Source organism: Schistocerca serialis, chromosome 3 (genome assembly GCF_023864345.2).
Source record: "Schistocerca serialis cubense isolate TAMUIC-IGC-003099 chromosome 3, iqSchSeri2.2, whole genome shotgun sequence".
Lineage (NCBI taxonomy): Eukaryota > Metazoa > Arthropoda > Insecta > Orthoptera > Acrididae > Schistocerca > Schistocerca serialis.
This window is the reverse complement of record NC_064640.1, coordinates 1,008,243,736-1,008,267,799: the sequence shown is the minus strand read 5'-3', so window position 1 is coordinate 1,008,267,799 and position 24,064 is coordinate 1,008,243,736. Positions and strand designations below refer to the sequence as shown.

Below are 24,064 nucleotides of genomic sequence, written 5' to 3'. Positions count from 1 at the left end.
ACACACACACACACACACAGTTTTCTTTCTCTCTTGTTTGTGCCTGTCAATGACACAACGCTTCCGCTATTCGATGAGCGGTCTCCTTTACTTGTATATTGATGGCATACTTTAGTCAATCTGGAAAGATACATTGTGAAAGTGATAAATTACGTTAATGCCCAAGTACAGTAGCTGTAGTAGAGAAGAACATGGTGGTAATATGGGGTGTTCAGAAAGTCTCTCCACAGTGCCGTATGCCGCAGTGAATATACTGAAATGAAACTCAGTGAAATATAAGTTATTAATTTATTTAATATTCATTTTTACCTACAAATTTTCACATTAAATGCTGAAAGTGTCCCCCATGTTGTTGAATACACAATTCAATTCATCTAATCATGATTCCAAACACAAGTTGTAACATTTCTTCTGTAACAGAAGCAGTGAAAGCGGATATTGCGGTTTTCAATTCAACGATGGATTTTGGATGGTTTTTATAGACAGTTGCTTTCGCTGCACCCCAGAAGAAAGTCAGGTGTTGTTGTTGTTGTTGTTGTTGTTGTTGTTGTTGTCTTCTTCAGTCTGGTTTGGTGTAGCTCTCCATGCTACTCTATCCTGTGCAAGCTTCTTCATCTCCCAGTACTTACTGCAACGTACATCCTTCTGAATCTGCTTAGTGTATTCATCTCTTGGTCTCCCTCTACGATTTTTACCTTCCACGCCGCCCTCCAATGCTAAATTTGTGATCCCTTGATGCCTCAGAACATGTCCTACCAACCGGTCCCTTCTTCTTGTCAAGTTGTGCCACAAACTCCTCTTCTCCCCAATTCTATTCAATACCTCCTCATTAGTTATGTGATCTACCCATCTAATCTTCAGCATTCTTCTGTAGCACCACATTTCAAAAGCTTCTATTCTCTTCCTGTCCAAACTATTTATCGTCCATGTTTCACTTCCATACATGGCTACACTCCATACAAATACTTTCAGAAACAACTTCCTGACACTTAAATCTATACTCGATGTTAACAAACTTCTCTTCTTCAGAAACGCTTTCCTTGCCATTGCAAGTCTACGTTTTATATCCTCTCTACTTCGACTATCATCAGTTATTTTGCTCCCCAAATAGCAAAACTCCTTTACTACTTTAAGTGTCTCATTTCCTAATCTAATTCCCTCAGCATCACCCAACTTAATTCAACTACATTCCATTATCCTCGTTTTGCTTTTGTTGATGTTCATCTTATATCCTCCTTTCAAGACACTGTCCATTCAGTTCAACTGCTCTTCCAAGTCCTTTGCTGTCTCTAACAGAATTACAATGTCATCGGCGAACCTCAACGTTTTTATTTCTTCTCCATGGACTTTAATACCTACTCCGAATTTTTCTTTTGTTTCCTTTACTGCTTGCTCAATATACAGATTGAATAACATCAGGGACGGGCTACAACCCTGTCTCACTCCCTTCCCAACCGCTGCTTCTTTTTCATGCCCCTCGACTCTTATAACTACCATCTGGTTTCTTTACAAATTGTAAATAGCCTTTCGCCCCCTGTATTTTACCCCTGCCACCTTTAGAATTCGAAAGAGAGTAATCCAGTCAACATTATCAAAAGCTTTCTCTAAGTCTACAAATGCAAGAAATGTAGGTTTGCCTTTCCTTAATCTATTTTCTAAGATTAGTCATAGGGCCAGTATTGCCTCACGTGTTCCAACATTTCTGTGGAATCCAAACTGATCTTCGCCAAGGTCAGCTTCTACCAGTTTTTCCATTCGCCTGTAAAGAATTCGCGTTAGTATTTTGCAGCTGTGACTTATTAAACTGATAGTTCGGTAATTTTCACATCTGTCAACACCTGCTTTCTTTGGGATTGGAATTATTATATTCTTCTTGAAGTCTACATCTACATCTACATCTACATTGATACTCTGCAAGCCACCCAACGGTGTGTGGCGGAGGGCACTTTACGTGCCACTGTCATTACCTCCCTTTCCTGTTCCAGTCGCGTATGGTTCGCGGGAAGAACGACTGTCTGAAAGCCTCCGTGCGCGCTCTAATCTCTCTAATTTTATATTCGTGATCTCCTCGGGAGGTATAAGTAGGGGGAAGCAATATATTCGATACCTCATCCAGAAACGCACCCTCTCAAAACCTGGCGAGCATGCTACACCGCGATGCAGAGCGCCTCTCTTGCAGAGTCTGCCACTTGAGTTTATTAAACATCTCCGTAACGCTATCACAGTTACCAAATAACCCTGTGACGAAACGCGCCGCTCTTCTTTGGATCTTCTCTATCTCCTCCGTCAGACCGATCTGGTACGGATCCCACACTGATGAGCAATACTCAAGTATAGGTCGAACGAGTGTTTTGTAAGCCACCTCCTTTGTTGATGGACTACATTTTCTAAGCACTCTCCCAATGAATCTCAACCTGGTACCCGCCTTACCAACAATTAATTTTATATGATCATTCCACTTCAAATCGTTCCGTACGCATACTCCCAGATATTTTACAGAAGTAACTGCTACCAGTGTTTGTTCCGCTATCATATAATCATACAATAAAGGATCCTTCTTTCTATGTATTCGCAATACATTACATTTGTCTATGTTAAGGGTCAGTTGCCACTCCCTGCACCAAGTGCCTATCCGCTGCAGATCTTCCTGCATTTCGCTACAATTTTCTAATGCTGCAACTTCTCTGTATACTACAGCATCATCCGCGAAAAGCCGCATGGAACTTCCGACACTATCTACTAGGTCATTTATATATATTGTGAAAAGCAATGGTCCCATAACACTCCCCTGTGGCACGCCAGAGGTTACTTTAACGTCTGTAGACGTCTTTGATAACAACATGCTATGTTCTGTTTGCTAAAAACTCTTCAATCCAGCCACACAGCTGGTCTGATATTCCATAGGCTCTTACTTTGTTTATCAGGCGACAGTGCGGAACTGTATCGAACGCCTTCCGGAAGTCAAGAAAAATAGCATCTACCTGGGAGCCTGTATCTAATATTTTCTGGGTCTCATGAACAAATAAAGCGAGTTGGGTCTCACACGATCGCTGTTTCCGGAATCCATGTTGATTCCTACATAGTAGATTCTGGGTTTCCAGAAATGACATGATACGCGAGCAAAAAACATGTTCTAAAATTCTACAAGAGATCGACGTCAGAGATATAGGTCTATAGTTTTGCGCATCTGCTCGACGACCCTTCTTGAAGACTGGGACTATCTGTGCTCTTTTCCAATCATTTGGAACCCTCCGTTCCTGTAGAGACTTGCGGTACACGGCTGTTAGAAGGGGGGCAAGTTCTTTCGCGTACTCTGTGTAGAATCGAATTGGTATCCCGTCAGGTCCAGTGGACTTTCCTCTATTGAGTGATTCCAGTTGCTTTTCTACTCCTTGGACACTTATTTCGATGTCAGCCATTTTTTCGTTTGTGCGAGGATTTAGAGAAGGAACTGCAGTGCGGTCTTCCTCTGTGAAACAGCTTTGGAAAAAGGTGTTTAGTATTTCAGCTTTACGCGTGTGATCCTCTGTTTCAATGCCATCATCATCCCGTAGTGTCTGGATATGCTGTTTCGAGCCACTTACTGATTTAACGTAAGACCAGAACTTCCTAGGATTATCTGTCAAGTCGGTACATAGAATCTTACTTTCAAATTCACTGAACGCTTCACGCATAGCCCTCCTTACACTAACTTTGACATCGTTTAGCTTCTGTTTGTCTGAGAGGTTTTGGCTGCGTTTAAACTTGGAGTGGAGCTCTCTTTGCTTTCGCAGTAGTTTCCTAACTTTGTTGTTGTACCACGGTGGGTTTTTCCCGTCCCTCACAGTTTTACTCGGCACGTACCTGTCTAAAACGCATTTTACGATTGCCTTGAACTTTTTCCATAAACACTCAACATTGTCAGTGTCGGAACAGAAATTTTTATTTTGATCTGTTAGGTAGTCTGAAATCTGCCTTCTATTACTCTTGCTAAACAGATAAACCTTCCTCCCTTTTTTTATATTCCTATTAACTTCCGTATTCAGGGATGCTGCAACGGCCTTATGATCACTGATTCCCTGTTCTGTACATACAGAGTCGAAAAGTTCGGGTCTGTTTGTTATCAGTAGGTCCAAGATGTTATCTCCACGAGTCGGTTCTCTGTTTAATTGCTCGAGGTAATTTTCGGATAGTGCACTCAGTATAATGTCACTCGATGCTCTGTCCCTACCACCCGTCCTAAACATCTGAGTGTCCCAGTCTATATCTGGTAAATTGAAATCTCCACCTAAGACTATAACATGCTGAGAAAATTTATGTGAAATGTATTCCAAATTTTCTCTCAGTTGTTCTGCCACTAATGCTGCTGAGTCGGGAGGTCGGTAAAAGGAGCCAATTATTAACCTAGTTCGGTTGTTGAGTGTAACCTCCACCCATAATAATTCACAGGAACTATCCACTTCTACTTCACTACAGGATAAACTACTACTAACAGCGACGAACACTCCACCACCGGTTGCATGCAATCTATCCTTTCTAAACACCGTCTGTACCTTTGTAAAAATTTCGGCAGAATTTATCTCTGGCTTAAGCCAGCTTTCTGTACCTATAACGATTTCAGCTTCGGTGCTTTCTACCAGCGCTTGAAGTTCCAATGGCATCTGTCTGAGGGTATTTCACCTGTCTCATGCATCTTGCTCACCAGATGGTAGAGTTTTGTCAGGACTGGCTCTCCCAAGGCCGTCAGTCGTTCCAATGGAATGTTGTCTACTCCCGGGGCTTTGTTTTGACTCAGGTCTTTCAGTGCTCTGTCAAACTCTTCACGCAGTATCATATCTCCCATTTCATCTTCATCTACATCCTCTTCCATTTCCATAATATTGTCCTCATGTACATCGCCCTTGTATAGACCCTCTATATACTCCTTCTACCTTTCTGCTTTCCCTTCTTTGCTTAGAACTGGGTCTCCATCTGAGCTCTTGATATTCATACAAGTGGTTCTCTTTTCTTCAAAGGTCTCTTTAATTTTCCTGTAGGCAGTATCTATCTTACCCCTAGTGAGATAACCCTCTACATCCTTACATTTGTCCTCTAGCCATCCCTGCTTAGCCATTTTGCACTTCCTGTCGATCTCATTTTTGAGACGTTTGTATTCCTTTTTGCCTGCTTCATTTACTGTGTTTTTATATTTTCTCCTTTCATCAATTAAATTCAATATTTCTTCTGTTACCCAAGGATTTCTAGCAGCCCTCGTCTTTTTACCTACTTTATCCTCTGCTGCCTTCACTACTTCATCCCTTAAAGCTACCCATTCTTCTTCTACTGTATTTCTGTCGCCCATTCCTGTCAATTGTTCCCTTATACTCTCCTTAAAGCTCTGTACAACCTCTGGTTCTTTCAGTTTATCCAGGTCCCATCTCCTTAAATTCCCACCTTTTTGCAGTTCCTTAAGTTTTAATCTACAGTTCATAACCAATAGATTGTGATCAGAGTCCACATCTGCCCCTGGAAATGTCTTACAATTAAAAACCTGGTTCCTAAATCTCTGTCTTACCATTATATAATCTATCTGATACCTTCTAGTATCTCCAGGCTTCTTCCATGTATACAACCTTCTTTTATGATTCTTGAACCAAGTGTTAGCTATGATTAAGTTATGCTCTGTGTAAAGTTCTACCAGGCGGCTTCCTCTTTCATTTCTCTCCCCCAATCCATATTCACCCACTATGTTTCCTTCTCTCCCTTTTCCTACTCTCGAATTCCAGTCACCCATGACTATTAAATTTTTGTCTCCCTTCACTACCTGAATAATTTCTTTTATCTCATCATACATGTCATCAATTTCTTCATCATCTGCAGAGTTAGTTGGCGTATAAACTTCTACTACAGTTGTAGGCATGGGCTTCGTGTCTATCTTGGCCACAATAATGCGTTCACTATGCTGTTTGTAGTAACTTACCCGCACCCCTATTTTTTTATTCATTATTAAACCTACTCCTGCGTTACCCCTTTTTGATTTTGTATTTATAATCCTGTATTCACCTGACCAAAAGTCTTGTTCCTCTTGCCACCGAACTTCACTAATTCCCACTATATCTAACTTCAACCTATCCATTTCCCTTTTTAAATTTTCTAACCTACCTGCCCGATTAAGGGATCTGACATTCCACGCTCCGATCCATAGAACGCCAGTTTTCTCTCTCTTGATAACGACGTCCTCTTGAGTAGTCCCCGCCCGGAGATCCGAATGGGGGACTATTTTACCTCCGGAATATTTTACCCAAGAGGACGCTATCATCATTTAACCATACAGTAAAGCTGCATGCCCTCGGGAAAAATTATGGCTGTAGTTTCCCCTTGCTTTCAGCTGTTCGCAGTACCAGCACAGCAAGGCCATTTTGGTTAGTGTTGCAAGACCAGATCAGTCAATCATCCAGACTGTTGCCCCTGCAACTACTGAAAAGGTTGCTGCCCCTCTTCACGAACCACACATTTGTCTGGCCTCTCAACAGATACCCCTCCATTGTGGTTGCACCTACGGTACGGCCATGTGTATCGCTGAGGCACGCAAGCCTCCCCACCAACGGCAAGGTCCATGGTTCATGGGGGTAGGAGGTGGTGTTAGGTCAGTTGAATGAAATTTTTGAACCATTGAAAATAATGTAGTCTCTTGCCATGATCAGTATTTTTCAGTTCTACATGACTGTCACTTTGTACGGGAAAAGTTCTAATTTTTTCCTTACAGCTGTGTGGGCCGTTCCAACACTAACATCGATTTCCAGAACGAGTTTTCTTACTGACTTGTTCGGACTCATGGACATTTTATCAGAAATATCGAGTAGTTTATCCTCAGACAAAACGCTAGGACGACCACTTCCTGGTGCATCTGTCACTGAACCCATACTTCGAAATTTGCTAATCAAATCTCGCACAGTATCGCGATGTGGGAGTGTTGTCTCTGGGAAAACTGAATTAAATGTGTGATGAACTGAAACTGTGTATGTACCGCCACTTGTTCAAACCAAATGTTCTTCATTGGTTAGCATTTTAACAATGACAAAAACAAAACAAAGGAACTGAACTTAAACGTTCACATCAACACGTAACGACACACACCAATGATACTACTGACGCTGGCTGAGATAAACGAAACAGTGGAATGTTGGGAGAGTCTACTTGAAGGGAAGTAACCCAGGAAGGTGAACAATCATATGGCACGAGCGGCTGTCAATCATACGACACTGCGGAGAGACTTTTTGAACATCCCGTATTTTACAGAAAATTCTATCAACCTCATGATAATTTTTCAAAAAATTATTGTTTTTCTTACTTCCTTGGAAGAAATAATTGGTGTCAAATTGGTTCTCATCATCAATCACTATAATACTTTTTTCCCTTTTGAGCTCACCATATCAAGTTTCTTTGTTATGTTTTGACAGTGGCTGTTACAGTAGATTGCTAGTTGTTTGTTTTCATTTACCATTTGATCATTATTTTTAATTACCAGGTCACCTCTTCCTTTCCAAGTTTCCCTTCCACCTGTATGCGATATTATCTTGATTTTATTTTCAGAATTATTTATTTCTGACATAACAAGCTAGGTTTATAAATTATGCTTCTCAATAAAGAACAATACCTTCTGTAATATGAAAGCAGTTGAACATCTGTGATTATCCCAGCCTTTTTCTATAGATCTCTCTTCCTGTTGCATGATACTGTAATGTCTTTTGTTATCCCAGATATCACTGATACCATATTTCACAGTTCTCATTGGGAATCAGCTTTTAAAGGCAGAGAGAAATGTACTTTGAAGTGCATTAAATCTCCATTCGTTTCCACTTTCAGTTCATTGCATCCATGAAATACACGGTGTCCTGCGATCGTGAGGAAAGTTTGCTTCGTTCCGGACACCCATCCATTGTTCTCCCTTCCGGACACCCATCCATTGTTTTCCTGCAGTGATGTGATCAGGCGTGGTGTTTGTGTGAAACTGTTATGCAAACACCATTATCACAGTCACCGGTTAATAGACATTGCAATGGAATTTCATTTTTTTCACTTGTTTGTATACTTTTTAATGTAGGATAAATACATTTTCAGCAAAGATGTACCTTATCAATTCCTGCCACCACACTATCACAATGGTCTACACCCTGGGCCCACATCATCATGTATGTAGAGAAGGCTTGTCATCCATGGAAGTTGCTGAACATGCGCACCAGAGTCAAAGTAATGTGGTGCGAACGTGCTGTCAGTTCCAGTTGGCAGGAAGTGTTGAGGACTTACGCCACACAAGCCATCCACATTGGACTGGTGCATGGGATGATCGATATCTACAATCTGCGAGTCAAGCTAACTTTGAGCTGAATGCTCCAGAACTGAATTCGGCATTCGAAGAGGCTACAAGATGCCACGTATTGTATCAAACTGTTATGAAACAGTTGCAGATGGGTACAAAATCGTGCAGATTGGATGCCCCAGGGTTGGCCTTATATGTTTTTTACAAACGAAAATCAAATCAGTTTGTACACTGATAATCGTAGACAATGTGTTTGGAGACAACCCAGTCATATCAAATGCCTCCAACAGTGTGTCCCACATGTGGAACAAGGTGTTGTGGAGTGATGGTCTGGGGTGGCATTACATGGGGCCATCGTACACGTCTCATGATTGTAGAGGGCAGTCTCACAGCTCTGCTGTACAGGAACAAGATTCAGCAACCAATAGTGGGACTGTATAGCCAACATTTTGGTGACAATTTCGTCTTGATGGATGCTAACTGGTGCGCTTGCTATGCTGTTTTCATGTACATGTTCCTTGAGCATGCTATGATCACTAGAATGGAGTAGCCTGCCTGTTCCCCTGAAATTAACCCATTTGAACATGTGTGGGATCAATTGAAATGAACTTTGGTCATTGACAATGACCGCATGCTCTGTGAGACTTACACGGAAACCCTATTGAAGAGTGGGACAGTTCGACCAGAGCTGGCTTGATGATCTCATTGATGGTATGCCACAACAGATACAGGGCTGCATCCAAGCAAGGGGACATTCCACCACATATTAACATTGCTCAGGAATGCTGTGAAACCCCCCCCCCCCCCCCCTTTCCAATGAAAAAATGAAAAAAGATTATTTTAATGTTTAACAAATGCTTGCTTTTTTTTATTTGTGATCTGGGCACATTACGAATGAATGCCTCGGAGACAATTTTTCTTTCGTGTGCTTTCAAAATAAAGGGGTGATGCAAAACTTTTGCTGATATATTTTTCTCAAACTTACTATTTTTCATTCTGTATTTTCCATCAAAGTGTTTTGTAAGCAGTATCAGTCTCCAAAAGGAATACTTCTCGTCAAAAGTGTTCAAACTGTGTACTTTCATTCTCTACATTATAGGAAAGAGATAAATACGTGCAACCTGAAAAATGTTATCAAAATAACAGATAGCTTAAAAAATGCAAACGTAAAAAATTCAAAATTTTCATGGTTCAGAGACTGAAATCATGATATAGTGCCACATGGTAAGAGCTGAAATTGCAATTGTGTTGTGCTACAGATGTTTTTAATCAAGCCTTCACATCATAAAGTGTAGAAATATGTACTATGACTTCCTTTTCTTGACCGTTATCCCATATCTTCACAGGGTTAGCGCGTTAAATTTTTTTATTTGGCAGAATTAATGAAAGAGGGTGGCTGGATGGCCTTCCTGTCGCACCTCCTCCCCCCCCCCCCCCCTTCCGCTTTGTCCCTCTGGGACAGAATTTGCATACCCCGACTGTCTATGTGTAGTGTCATCCCATGTGAAAGTGTACAAACATTTTCTAAATGTTTCTTAATCACGTAAGTGAGGCAGAATGTGAACCTGGTATTCACATAGTCAAATGTGGCAAACAGCCTAAAAACCACATCCAGGCTAGCCAGCACACTCGTCCTCATCGTTAACCCGCTTGGCGGATTCGATCCAGGACCAGCATGCCTCTTTGAATCATGGGAGCAGTGTGCTAATGCACAAAACTATCTGAGCAGATCAGAAATATGTACTATGATAGTCATAACATATTCAGAATCTAGTTCTTTTTACAGTGCATCTGATCTTACGTTATGTTTGTAAAATATCTATTTAAATACATTTTTCTTTCTTTTCATTTCAGTTGGTTCCTGGTCCACCATTTGTTTTTGGTTCCTTTTTGGTGATCTGTGCTTTGCTGGTAGCAGTTTTCATTCCTGAAGGCAACTCTATGGGTTCCAACCTTCGAACTAATTCACGGAGACAATCTGGTAAGAAAATTATCATAATTGACATTGTTTCATCTAAGAGTATAATTTTTGAAATTGTGTTGCAGAATACATATGTGTGACACTAAACTTGAGAATCTGTTTCATAAAATATCTTTTAAAAGCTTTTATGAAGTAATTAGCAAAGACATTTATTAATATAAACATCCATAATTATGGGGCCTTAGGAAAGCCAGCACTTAAAGATAGCTGGAAAATTGAGAAAATGAGATCACTGGTCATGTACTGCTGATTTTGTAGTGTATATCCTCCACCTGTTTGTAAAACAAATGACAAATGGTATGCAAATATATGCCATCATATCTTTCATTTGTATTTGATTATAAATGTTGAATGTTGCCATCTAGCTCATCAGATTGGGCTAGCATTTTTTATCTGTTCCAATGTAAATACACCAGCAATGCGTGAAATGTTTAGGATAAATTAAAAATAAAAAGAAAGAGAAATAGAAGTGTAGTGCAGTTGTAGAAGACAATGATTAGTCTGGACTGGGAGAGGGAAAGAAAACTTTGAAGTAAAACAGAAATGAGGGCAATGGATAATAGCAGGGGAAATTAAAGTAGCAGATAATTTCATCTCTTACTGCGACAACAATCACAAAAGCATTTTGAACTGCAGTTATCAGTTCTGAGCACCTAGTAGTTATGATCATGAGTGCAGCTTGTGGTTTCCATACTGGGGAAGGCTGAAACATTATTGATTGGAACTAACCTAGACCTCAGGCTAATCTACAGATCAGTCTGTCACCACAACCAAGATTGCAGGGGAGGGGGGACAATATTACACTCTAGCCGTATGTTTACATACTGTATCTTCTTTCCATTTCATAATCAACAACTAAATAACATCAAAATCTACCTCCAAATAAAATCTCTAGGTAGCTCATTTATCCCTCAACATCACATTTTGTGACATTTTACCACAAGAAATTGTACTAAAAGACGTGTTTTTAAGAGATATTTAATGTGGCGTATGTTAGTTTCGCTACATACTTAATGTATTTTCATTTCTAAACTTCAGACACTTTATGTTTTGTGCACTGAAACTGTGGTGTTTATGAGTTCACGTGATGAAACAGTGATGTTTCCATGTTGTCAAGGATCTTATGCTGTGATTAACTGACATGAGTAACCCGAGCAATTGCCCTGGTAATTTGTGTAACATATTTGTTATATTTATACATGTGTGTTACAATAATTGCATTTTAAGTGATATAGCAAACCAACAACTCAGCTGCAGAGTACAATGCTCTCTTAAAATTGTGTGTATACCCTTTCTTGGCTGTACTTTCTACATGTGGGGCTTCCGAGGCCGCATGGCTAGTTTCCTTCAGAAATTTTTAAAAGACTGAGATACGTGTGGGCTCTATCTTGTCGGACATCTTTATTCAGGAAAACGGTGTGCCTCAGGGTTCCGTCCTGAGTGTTGTCCTCTTTGCCATTGACATAAACCCTATAATGGCCTGTCTCCTGCCGGGCATCTCCGGCTCCCTTTTCGTTGACAATTTTGCCATATTGCAGTTCTCCATGGACTTGCTCTTATTGAGTGGCGTTACCAGCTATGTCTTGATCGTCTTTATTCGTGGATCATCAACAGTGGCATCCATTCTTCCACTGACAAAACCATTTGTATGAATTTCTGGTGCATAACTGGTTTCTTCCACCATCTTTACATCTTGGGCCTGTTGCTCTTCTGTTCATTGAAACTATGAAATTCCTGGGGCTCCTGCTCGATAGGAAATTTTCTTGGTCCACCCACGTGTCTTACCTGGCAGCCCGCTGTACGCAGTCCCTCAGTGTCCTACGTGTCATGAATGTTACTTCCTGGGTAGCAGATCAAACCACCCTCCTCCATTTGTACCGGTCCCTTGTGTGTTCGAAACTAGACTATGGGTGCTTTGTTTATGCATCTGCAAGTCCGTCCCTCTTATGCCATCTCAATACTATCCACCATTGTGGCATCCGTTTGGCCACTGGCGCCTTTTACACTAGCCCAGTTGAGAGCCTGTCTGCAGAAGCTGCCGAACTACTGCTGTCCTACCACCATTACTTTCTCCTCAGCAGATGTGCATGCCATTTGACTGCAATGTGTGGCCATCCATTCTATGCCTCCTTGCTTGATGACTCCTTTGATTGCCAGTATGGGGCATGTCTCTCTTCTTTGTTACTTCCTGGAGTTCAGTTTTGGCTCTTGCTCCGGCAGCTTAACTTCACGTTCCTGCAACTTTCCTGGTGGGTGTAAACCCTTCACCACCTTGGCTTTGTGGGGCAGCCGGTGTTCATTTTGGCCTTCATTTGCTTCCTACGGAAAGTACTCCAGCCTCGCTCTGTTGCCTTCAGTTTAACAACCTCCACACAGAATTTCGCGATAGTACCTTTGTGTACACTGATGCCTCTCGAACTGACCGTGGTGTCGGGTGTGCCTTTGTCATTGACACTTACGCTTCTAGATCGCTGCTCGGTATTTACAGCAGAGCTCTTCGCGCCCTGTATCAGGCCACGCAGTACATCCGACGACACAGGATATTCAATTGTGTCATTGCTCCAACTGTCACAGTGCCCTTCAAAGCCTCTGTGCACTGTACACCATTCATCCCTTAGTGCAACGGGTCCAGGAAAGCTGTCACTTGCTCACTCTTGATAGAGCCACTGTGATGTTTACATGGGTTCCTGGTTATGTCGGTCTGAGAGGAAACAAGGCCGTTGATGCTGCAGCTGAGGCTGCAGTCCTCGTACCTCAGCCCGTTAGTTCGTACATTCACTCTGATGATGTTGCCGTCTGTCAGTAAGTGGTATCACTTTGGCATCACCACTGGACCTCCCTTCACGGGAACAAGCTCTGGGTTATTAAGCCTCTCCCAGCAGCTTGGATGACCCCCTTAGCTAGGTTGCATATCGGACACTGTCTTCTTACCCATTGCCATTTATTGAGTGGCGCTCCCCCACCACTTTATACCGAGTGTGCTTAACTTTTGACGGTCCGCCATTTCCTCATGGAATGCCCATTGTTTAACCATTTACGTTCTCGTTTGTGTTTACTGTCTAAATTATTGGCCATTTGAGCGAACACCGCATGGGCTGTCGACCACATTTTACTTTTTATCCATCGTAGCAATACGGCAAAGGCTATTTAATTTTTAGTTCATGGCCTCCGTTTCTCTGTAGCATATTTTATAGACCTTTTTCCACATCCATGTTTTTAGCTGTGTTTTTAGCTGTCTTCTCTTTCGCCAGTTTGGATTAAAATGTAGTCGTTTTTAACTCCTCTCTTTGTCTTTGTGTTCTACAGTTCTGACATGGGTGCTTATGACCCTAATTGTTTTTGTGCCCTAAAACAAAACAAACTAACAAACAAATCCTTTCTTGGATTTACACAGTTTTTATTCTTGATGCATGTTTACATCGGGTCTGGATGCACCAAGTTCCTTCAGTTTCATCCTAACTCCACATTCTACAATTTTACCTAATACATTGCACACTGAATTATGTTGTGTTGTTTTCGAACTTAGGTATGCTGCTGTTATTCACAAGAAAGTAAAACTCACTAAATTCATACATAGGACACTCACAAAAATAAACTTGCCAATAACACATTACCCACAGTCAGCCAGCTAGGAAACTAAAGTGACGGGACATATTTCGGCAAGGGGTATGTTTCATGTACTTTTTCCTCTAATCATATGTGAAACTCTCACTATATGGTGATACTTTGTTACCGTACTCCATTGCACTCTGGCAAGACATTTGCAAACTTATTCGAATAGTGGTGTTCATTCCCTTTTGATGTAAGCAGTGGAACATCAAAATTGTGTGCAGGTTGGTAGGAGAACCTTAGGCTGAAACACAAGAGCCTTCAGGTTGCTGATAAGAGCTGTACTCTGAGGAAGCCACGCCCCCAAACCTCTGCTATGTTGAGCTAAGCAGGATTTCAAGGCATAGCCTTAAGACTAGCTACTACCTGTTTGGAAAACGTTGTGTGATATTACATACAAACAGTTCCAAAAACGTTGACTGGTATTATTTAAATCCATGTAGGAATATGTGAAATACATTGTGATAATGGAAATTCTGTAATGCATTGTTTAGAAATTTATTTTAATGTATATTTTTGGGTGGCTCCACCTCAGAGCCTTTAATTACAAGCTGTACCTGCCTCAGACTGGCTAAAACTATATACTGCAGATAGTGACATAAGGTTCTCATAGAGTTGTCAACATACAGCAATTTCTGGCACACAATCAGTCACCATCCAACCATCCTCAGAGACCAGACATTTGTCCTTCGTCCTCTGTGCTCTTCCCTTGTAATTTCTTGAGAAATAACAATACCACTTGCCTCTCAAGTGTTTAGATATCTGTCCTCCTTTTCTGATTCTCCATCAAAAAATTGTATTTAAATATAAAATCACTTCAGAGTTATGCAGTGAAAGTTCTTCAAATTTAAATGCAAATGAAAATACTTAGTATTTATTTTCATACATTTCTTACATAAACTCTCCGAAATTTCTTTTTGAACTTAATCCACATCATTCTTTGAGTCATCTGCAAGATCATATTCCGAAAAATCAGTTTCACTATCATCAGACACTTGAAGTAACTCTCAAACAGGTTTGTCATTGTGCAAGCAACACGTAGCTAAGTTGATGAAACTGAACCTGTATGCCAAAAACATGTTGCACCAAAAATCTCCACAACAAAAGAAATATACCATACATTCTTCTTCAGCATGCCTGCACCACATAGTGCCCAATGTTTGAAATCTGATACCTACTGAGAAGTTCAGTGTAGAGGGAACAGAAAGAACACATACAGGGATGTAGGGGAATATCAGGAAAGCTTTTTTGTAAAATTACGAGTGATAGGCTTTCAGGCAGCTTCTACTTTTAGAAGCATAGGTACCAAAGCACTTTGCTGTATATACATAGATGCAAAGTGTGTCCCAGTTCCGTAAGGACAGCTTCAGTGAAATTCCAAACTGCAATGCTATTTTGTCGTAAGTTGTGGCACTGTGATCCTTGAAGTTTCAACAACAGTCATGTAGAAGGTAAAATGCTGCAGCAGGCATCACGGCCACGAATGTAACAGCTCATGTCGGACACTTGTAAGACAGTGGCAGTGGAGCAGCAAGGCAACATCAAACTTTGCTTTAAGTTTTGTGTTTGAGGGTGAGAATACGTCAAATCTGACCCACATACCGAGAGGCAGGTTTGTGCTCTCTGTTCCACAAACCCCCAGTCCACAAAATGATGATTTTATGTGATTTTTTGGCCAGCAAATGAATTACAGTCCTGGATCAGCCACTGTATTCACCAGATTAGACCACGGCCTACTTTTGGTTGTTCCCAAAATTGAAGTTTGCAAGTAAGAACACTGTTGCAGTGCAATTAAGGACATCCAAGAAAGCTGTACTGCTAAATGCAGTTCCAAGGAAGGACTACAGTGACTGTTTCAGAACACTTGTAAAAAAATTTGAGCTGTGTATTGATTCAGGGGGAAAGTATTTTAAATGAAAACAGTGATTTTGTAAACATAATCCATGAGTTTTATTTTTCATAGCCACAGTCGTAACAGACCTGGGACACACTGTGTATTTGCAGTGTAGATTTAAAATTTCCATTAAAACTAAGATTGATCAGTTTGTCCTTTATTTTGACTCGTTTTTTGTTCTTCTGTCTTCTTCATCATTAGCCATTTAGTCAGTATTTTCAGGCCTATGAATGAGGCTTCACGTTTTTTGTTCTTCTGTCTTCTTCATCATTAGCCATTTAGTCAGTATTTTCAGGCCTATGAATGAGGCTTCACACAAGTTGAAATTCAGCTATGTCAAATGTCGCTTGATTGAGAACTTTCATTATATACTCATTGACGTCTGATGTTGACTTCTGAAGAATAACTTGTGAAAAATAGACATAGGCGAATATGCATATTCATGTTTTCGTGGCATAAAGACTGTTCCATAAATTTTCGGGCGTCCAGCCACATAAATTCAGATTCTTCTTCTAATATTTTGGCTGAATACCATCCAGCCATCTTCAGAGTGAGCCGAGGTGACTAACGCTCCAATACTTGCTCCGTCCTTGCGTATACACAGTGGTTCTGTCCTCGAGTTTAAAAGGACGGAGCAAGTGCTGGGGCGTTAGTCACCTCGGCTCACTCTGAAGATGGCTGGATGGTATTCAGCTGAAATATTGTAAGAAGAAGCTGAATTTATGTGGCTGCACACCCAAAATTTTATGGAATAGTTGAATATGGCTGAATACTTGAGGAAAGCAGCACGTTTGAACTTCTGTAAGAGCTCTTCAGTGCCCTGTGATAATTTTCTCTGTCTACAATCTCATTCAACTTACAGTCATTGAGAACAAAACACATGCATTGCCAAGAGGAAATTATTGTATACCTAGCAGAATTTTCTACAGTAGTTCATTCAAGCAGACATTAAATTTCCTTATCGAATGCCTCCTTCCGTACAACAGGAATAGGATATGGCAATGGACAGAAATGAGTATGTTCTTTAATGCTGGATTTGTATTTGAAGCTGTTCACCATCACTGGTTGATCAGAATGTACTTTTTTTATTCATTCAACATATCCTTCAAAATTTCTTCACTGATATCCCTGTCCTCTCCTTTAATGGATCAGCTAAACTTGACATTTTTGTCCTTAATCGTGGTAGTTGAAATACCTAGTTGCTAATAAAAGATCTTGCTTTGTTAGATATGAGAGACGGTACATGTCGGAACTTGGCTATTCCTGGATGGTTTTTGGAAAAGTCGTACCAGTTAAGGCTACTGTACTTGGACCCAGTATGATCATGATATCTTGTTCATTTCTTACAGCACTTAAGTGTATCAGGGGCTGCAGTTCATGCTTAATTGCAGTGCTCCTTGTGTCAACAGTGCCAATCATGAGGATGTTTATACCAGGCATAATGACTTGTGCCTTCTTAAGTAGAACACTCTCCATAATTGTAATTAAAAGTATACATACCCCAGTACTGCCATCTACCAAAGATTGTACTTTCATTCCAATGGATTCTAACGTAACAGTCGGATACACAACATTATTCATGAATTCTTCAGGGGTTTGTTTTGCCAGTAGGGTTTTACATATCTGCTTTGAGTGAAGCATGAGTCACAATGAGCACACACATCTTTGTTGCCATCAGTTTGGAGCGTTTCATCAAGACTGGCAAATTTGTCTGCAGTACATAATTCAAGCATACATTCAGTTTACTTATTAAATGACTCCTTCATTACAAAATTCCTATGCATGAGTGAATGGACCTCAGTTTTGCATATGGCCTCATGGCAGTAATAATGTGATACTCTTTCAAGACTGCTTTTATCTTTCTTGTAATAATTGATTACACTATTTGAGTGATGTCAGTGATCACTGCTTTTGGACAAATTTGAACTTAGAATTAATGTCAGATTTGTACCTGCATAATAATGATTCATTATTTAAACATTTTTCTGTGATGAAAGCCTGCTCAATACTCCCACTTTCCTACTTGTAAACTTCATCAAACTCTACCTTCACTTCTTGGGTAGCAAGAGACTCTAAATTTGACCTGCTTAATAAGATTCCCAAATATGCCAAAAATGTCCACATTCATTCCTTCTTAAACAGTGTTGGCATTTTGCCCTCTATAGTCCTTATTTTTTATGTTGTTACTTATTTGCTTAATGTTATTGACTTGTATAATTTCATGTACCACATTTGCTAACTCAACCAGAGTGGGGACCAATTGTTAGAGTACATGATGTCTGGTTTCATCATTCCGATAGCTAAGTGGTCAGCGTGACAAAATGTCAATCCTAAGGGCCCGGGTTCGATTCCCGGCTGGGTCGGAGATTTTTCTCCGCTCAGGGACTGGGTGTTGTGTTGTCCTAATCATCGTCATTTCATCCCCATTGACGTGCAAGTTGTCAAAGTGGCGTCAAACCGAAAGACTTGCACCAGGTAGTAGCTACCCGCTATCTGTCTTTGTGCCAAGTTAGTTGGAGGAGAACTTTTTCCATGTCCTATAAGCTCTGTTTTCAGATGTAGTCCCAATGACAAATAATTTCCATACTTTTGTTTCTTGAAGTTTTCCCAGTGGATTGAATATTCCATCATCTTTTGTGCACGCATCAGGGATATTATCAATTCTTGTTCTAATATTTTTGCTGACAACCTTACAGCCATTCTCCGTGTAAGACACTTGCAAGATTTGTAAATCACTTTGGATTTCAGCTTTTGAAACCAAATTCCTTGCTGCTCTTTATTCACTGTCATAGCTTGCAGTAGGGGGTCTTCTTTTTGATCAATATTATTTACTTCTGCATGCAAATCATTTGACAACTCATTAAACGATGTAGGCACTAGAGCTTCCATTTCAGTTTTTCACAATTCACTACACTCGGGTTGAACAATACCTACATCAAGAGATATTTTAGTAGTTCTTCATACTTCTCAAGAAGATTCAGGTTGTGCAAATTTAGCTTAAAGATATTGATATTCTCTCACTAATCAGGCTTTTTCTTAAGGTAGCTACCTCAGATGTCATTGTCCTTTTTATATTATTCTTTCCTCAGTATCTAACTTATTCTCTTTACAATCTTTCTTTGTGGTAGTAATTTTAGAATTGATGTTTTGTTCTGATTTTTCTAGATAAAATTTCTGTGAAATTGCAGTTAAAGAGTTTACTTCATTCATTTCTCATTTTAAATCAGCAGATTTTCATCATTCTGTTCTAGCAATGTCGTCGGAATTTGTCTTGCTGCGAGGAGTGGCCACACAGTTTGAGGTGCCATGTCACGGATTGCGTGGCCCCTCCCACTGGAGGTTCGAGTCCTCCCTCGGGGTGTGTGTGTGTGTGTGTGTGTGTGTGTGTGTGTGTGTGTTGTTCTTAGCATATGTTAATTTAAGTAGTGTGTAAGCCTAGGGACCGATGACCTCTGCAGTTTGGTCTTTAGTGTCAGTGATGGGCTAGATGGCTTTCACACATTTAGAAAATTATTGGATATACTGTTGTTCATTCTTTACCTTTCTGCAAGATAATGTTACTGACACACTATGAAAGAAAATAATTTTGAGGAGAAAACTTTTCAAGAGGATGTTTATCAAATGATCTGTGAAGCAGGCAGCAGTTTCATTGGTGAATAATCCCATATTCATAAAAAATAATTCAAAGGAAATGTGACTACATCATATTGGGTAGAGTGGCAAGAATGAACATTTGGTTGTGGGCTGTGTAGTAACTGGTTGTCACAAATGGAAACCCTTTGTTGTATCACTGTTCAAGGATAAAGTCCACAAACATATGCAAGTACTTGCAGATTGAAGAGTCTAATTGGTTGCCTCTAACTCTGTTGTTGCCGGACACAGTACTCTTCTCGCTACTTGCCATGGACTAGGTGTTGACTGGAACTTAGCCTGGCATAGAACTGCCCTCGTGTCCATGTGTTGGCATATTTTGAGACAGGCTGCCATCAGTGGTGCAGAGAACTTACGTAGATGTTTCTTGCTACTTCATTCTCACTGGTGTGGCCAGCGATGTTCCAATAGCAAGGATCATCTTTGTGGTCTTGATAGCTGGTGCCAACACTCCTATTAACTACACCACAAACTGTGGTACAGAAGAAATATGATAGTTGTGTTGGTATGGCTATGGAAATTTCTTTTAATTTAGCAGCAGCAAAATCTTCAGTTTCACCATTTAATACTTTGGAAATAGGGATTTGTTTATTCAGAAGTCCAAGTTCCTGTACCATATTAATTGTTTCATCTCGTTTCAGTGATGGAATCACTGTGACAGATAGTTCTTACTGAAAACAGCTGTAAATTTGTGTCTGTAATCTAGGAATCACTGTCAATCTGTGGTTTATATCGGTCTTACAGTGTTGTTATTGAGAGCCCTTTACTCATGTACAGCATAGTATACAATAAATGGTCTTATATTTTGTATAACTCTCTGTGAATTGCAGTAGTTTGAATTCACAGTTGCAAGTAATAGTATAATACTTTTATTGACTCTTTATTCCAGTAATTCCTTTAATAAATAATGATTTTTCATCATAGTGTTTAGTACTGGCATCATAGTCTGTAACATTGCAGACACTGTTCTTAAGTTCATGTGTGTGCCCTTTCATTTGGTTTATTTTACAAGGGGCTACACTGAATAGAAACAGTAGAAGATGTAGAACCTACGTTACTCCTATTTTTAAAAAAGCACTCATATTTAAAACACAGAAGTTAATCATTATTACCATATCAACCTTCGGGTTTCTACTTTTTGGATATAATGACAAAATTTAATTTTTTTCCAGGTCTCTCAATGGAGGTGCATTATGAAGTAGAGCGTAGCAAAAAGCACGATGGAGTGAGTCCTCTGTCACCACTTGTTGACAATTCTGCCATCCTGTAGCATAAGTGAAAGAAAAAGATGATGGCTTTGGTGCAAGGACTAGTACTGTTTCTTTGATTTTACAGAAGATAAATTGTTTGTCTGTTTCCAAACACATAAAATTTTGTTGTATCACTATCCTGTGTATAGTATTCGTATTGAATACTACACTACATGTTAATTGTAATTGTTTTATGTCTTGTTTGTGTAAAAATAATGAATACATATTGTGTTCATTATACCAAGGAAATGTTTTATGGCAAATAACTGTTGTAAGAAAACTTTCAAGAACTGTTTATTAGCTCTGACATGGTGAGTCTACTTACAACAAATTTGTTACGTGACTTCTGTGGTTGACTCTGAGTGAATTGGACTGACCGATTGGCTCTCTATACAATACATGAGAAATTTTCCTGCCTATTGAAGAAAGTCAAATCACAATTCAAGTGGAGTCATGTGGTCTTTGCACCAAAGTGTTTTTTAATGTGTATTAAACAAAGTAGCTGGTGTGTATGAAACTATTTCTACTGTGGTGTACATACTGAAGTTAGGTGTAATGTTCCACAAAAAAGTGAAAATTTCAGGTTTTGTGTTGGGACTTGCACAGAAAGTAAAAATGGATGATATTGTATGTAATATGTTCTGAGCACAGTATTGTGTAGTACAAAATGATGTTTGAGCAGAAATTCAGAGTGGTTTTAATGATCCCTGTACTTCTTTTTCTTTGTTTGTTGTTGTTGTTGTTGAAGTTGTTGTTGTTGCGGATGTTGTTATTACTGTTGTTGTTGGCTTTAGTCCAATTTAAAAAAAAAAAAATAATGTTATTTACGGTCTGTCTGAACCTGTTGTTACTGTGAAAGTACTTACCTCCTCATTTGCCCTCTGGAGAGGAGAACTGAAGTTACTGATTGCAACCCACAGAACAGATATAATGTGCAGTTCAGGTGGCAGGTTCTATATACACCATTTAAATACTGTTAATAGTTTGGTGTGTTTGTTTCAGGTATGAAAGAAATGTCAGACAAGTGTGCACAACAGTAAATGCTAATAGTCATTCAGTATTTAAATGATATGAGAGTGGTGATGTGTAGGTGGATGTCCCTAAATTAGATGAGTTTAGTTTGCGATAATACTACCACCAAAGCTGTTATTGTACTTACTGCAATATATTTATCTTATTTGTTGTGTTAGAAGAGGACTCTTCCATTGTACGTACAAGAAAATGATAAAGTAGTGAACGATATCACAAGATGTGTCTATGTAGTAAAATTGTAGTTAAAAAGCTGCAGTGATTTGAAAAGAATGGGAATTTGATGGAATGAAACTGGGAGAAAAAGAGCATTTAGTATCTCAGATTGGGCTTTAATCCAGGTATAATAAGAAACAAATCATTTTGAGACTGATTTACTAGTTTTATAATTGATTGTATTATACGTTACCGCTTTCAGTAAAACGTATTGTAAGACGATTTTACATATGAAGACACTGTGGTATTGATTGCATTTATTGTTCAGTAAGGAAATAAAAATTGGCATCCTGGTAATAAATAACTGCCTAATATTTCTTTGCACTAATTTTTCTTAATGTGGCATGATGTGCTCATTTGTTTAGCATCGTGTTTCCACCAACCATCTAATTACTTTTTGTGTTGTAAATATTAGTCATAGGCATTGTTTGCATAAAATTATGTAATGCAAGGTTTGTCAACAGTCTAAGACTTGACACAGTTCAGGAGCATTATACTTAGGAGGAAGCACATAATAGCACTTCAGTGTGGCATCCATTTATAATAAGGTGTTAATTTGCTAGACATTGTATTCTGTCAGCCATATCTTACAAGGAGGCCTCTGTTCTAAAATCATCTTCACTTTTATTCAAGTTAATTATTTGTACCTATAAGCAACCTGGAAATAAACAAGGAGTTGGCAGTAGCCTAAAATGTAAAAAGAGGTAGGTTCTACTGTTATTGCACACCCATCACTTTATTGTGACTCTGTTGTGGAATATAATGGATACAGTGTAAGTACAAAAAGTAAGCACCAATAGAAGAAAGAAAAATGTCATATTAAGGAAAATACATTTTGTGTGTTATGTGTTGAAATTTTCTGTTTTGTGTTAGCACTTACTGTTACAGTGTATCAGTTGTAAGTCTCTAAGAAACAGTGTTTGTGAGCAACTAAAGTGACATGATACTGATGAAATGTTGAACCAAAAATATCTTCAGCCATCTATGTTTCCAATTTTATTTTATTTTTACTATCAGTGTTGGCGTTACACTGAACTATGTGTAGGAAGATTCCCACCTCTTGTACAAACAAAATAGGGGCCATAATACACTCACTGGTATCCATAGAATTCTTTTTTACAAAGTGATCCCTTTGATCACCACTCCCAAATTCATGTTGTCTGGCCTGTATTTCAATTGTACAATCGATGGTATACTTCTACATGTTGGTCAGGGGGCCTGATGATGGCATAGTGTAATGCTGAAAGTGGTAGCAAAAATAAAATAAAATTGGAAATATAGACAACGGAAGATGCTTTTGATTTGACATTTTATATTGAACAGCTGAGGTTGTGCAACTATCCTGTATAAAGATGAATTTATAGAGACGTAATACTGATCAGTCTCAGTGTTATGTGCACACACTTTATTTTAGCCATCCAACATTTTGGTCTCTGCGTGCAAATTCTCATACTACTTAATGTCAACTAGAAGGACAACTTTCATTGTTTCATCTGGTAAACAGTGGAAATGCTACCCATAGAAGATTCTAAACCTGAATCAATATAAAATTTTGTAACTGTTACTTTGTCTCATTTTCAGTTTTTTATGCCTTTCTTTCAAGATATAGAAATGACCATATCAGTCAGTCGACTTTTTGCACATATTCATTGAATATGATTTTTGTTAAAATTGCGATCATAAGCAAAACAGTCAATTGATATTCCAATAGAAATATCAAAATGTAAAGATTGAAACTGGTGCATTTATGTAGCTGAAACTCAATCAGTATTTCGTGAAGCCACCATGTGCTTTAGCACATTGTAGTGGTACATCAGAAAAACACTGTATGTAGTCATTAAGTACTTACCTCCCAGGGTGCTTCACTGGTAATGACTGTTGCAAGATATACATGGATAATGCTATATAACCATATTTGTTCAAGAAGGCATATAATGTATCATTGATTTTATTCAACTCTGTGTGAATGTCTTTAATGGCTTCTCAAGAGACGGATAGTATGCCAGCAGTGCAGATACTGTGTTATGGAACCTTACTTATTTACTTCTATCGGTATGTCAAATTGCAATTAATTCAGTGCTCTTCTGCCGATTCCTTTCTGATCATGCGTTTTTTCTACAAATATATAATTGTAAAAGTTTTACAGTAATGATCAC

At 39.3% G+C, this 24,064-nt stretch overlaps 1 protein-coding gene across 1 annotated transcript in view; it reads left to right on the top strand.

Annotated features, from left to right (window-relative positions):
* Positions 1 to 23,367, top strand: part of LOC126471460 (hippocampus abundant transcript 1 protein) — a 103,869-nt gene extending 80,502 nt beyond the window's left edge. Inside the window, exons 11-12 of the mRNA XM_050099652.1 lie at positions 10,133 to 10,259; positions 20,586 to 23,367. Coding sequence (XP_049955609.1) covers positions 10,133 to 10,259; positions 20,586 to 20,683 — 225 coding nt within the window. The 3' untranslated portion in view covers positions 20,684 to 23,367. The remainder of the gene's footprint in view (positions 1 to 10,132; positions 10,260 to 20,585) is intronic.
* Positions 23,368 to 24,064: the final 697 nt, after the last annotated feature.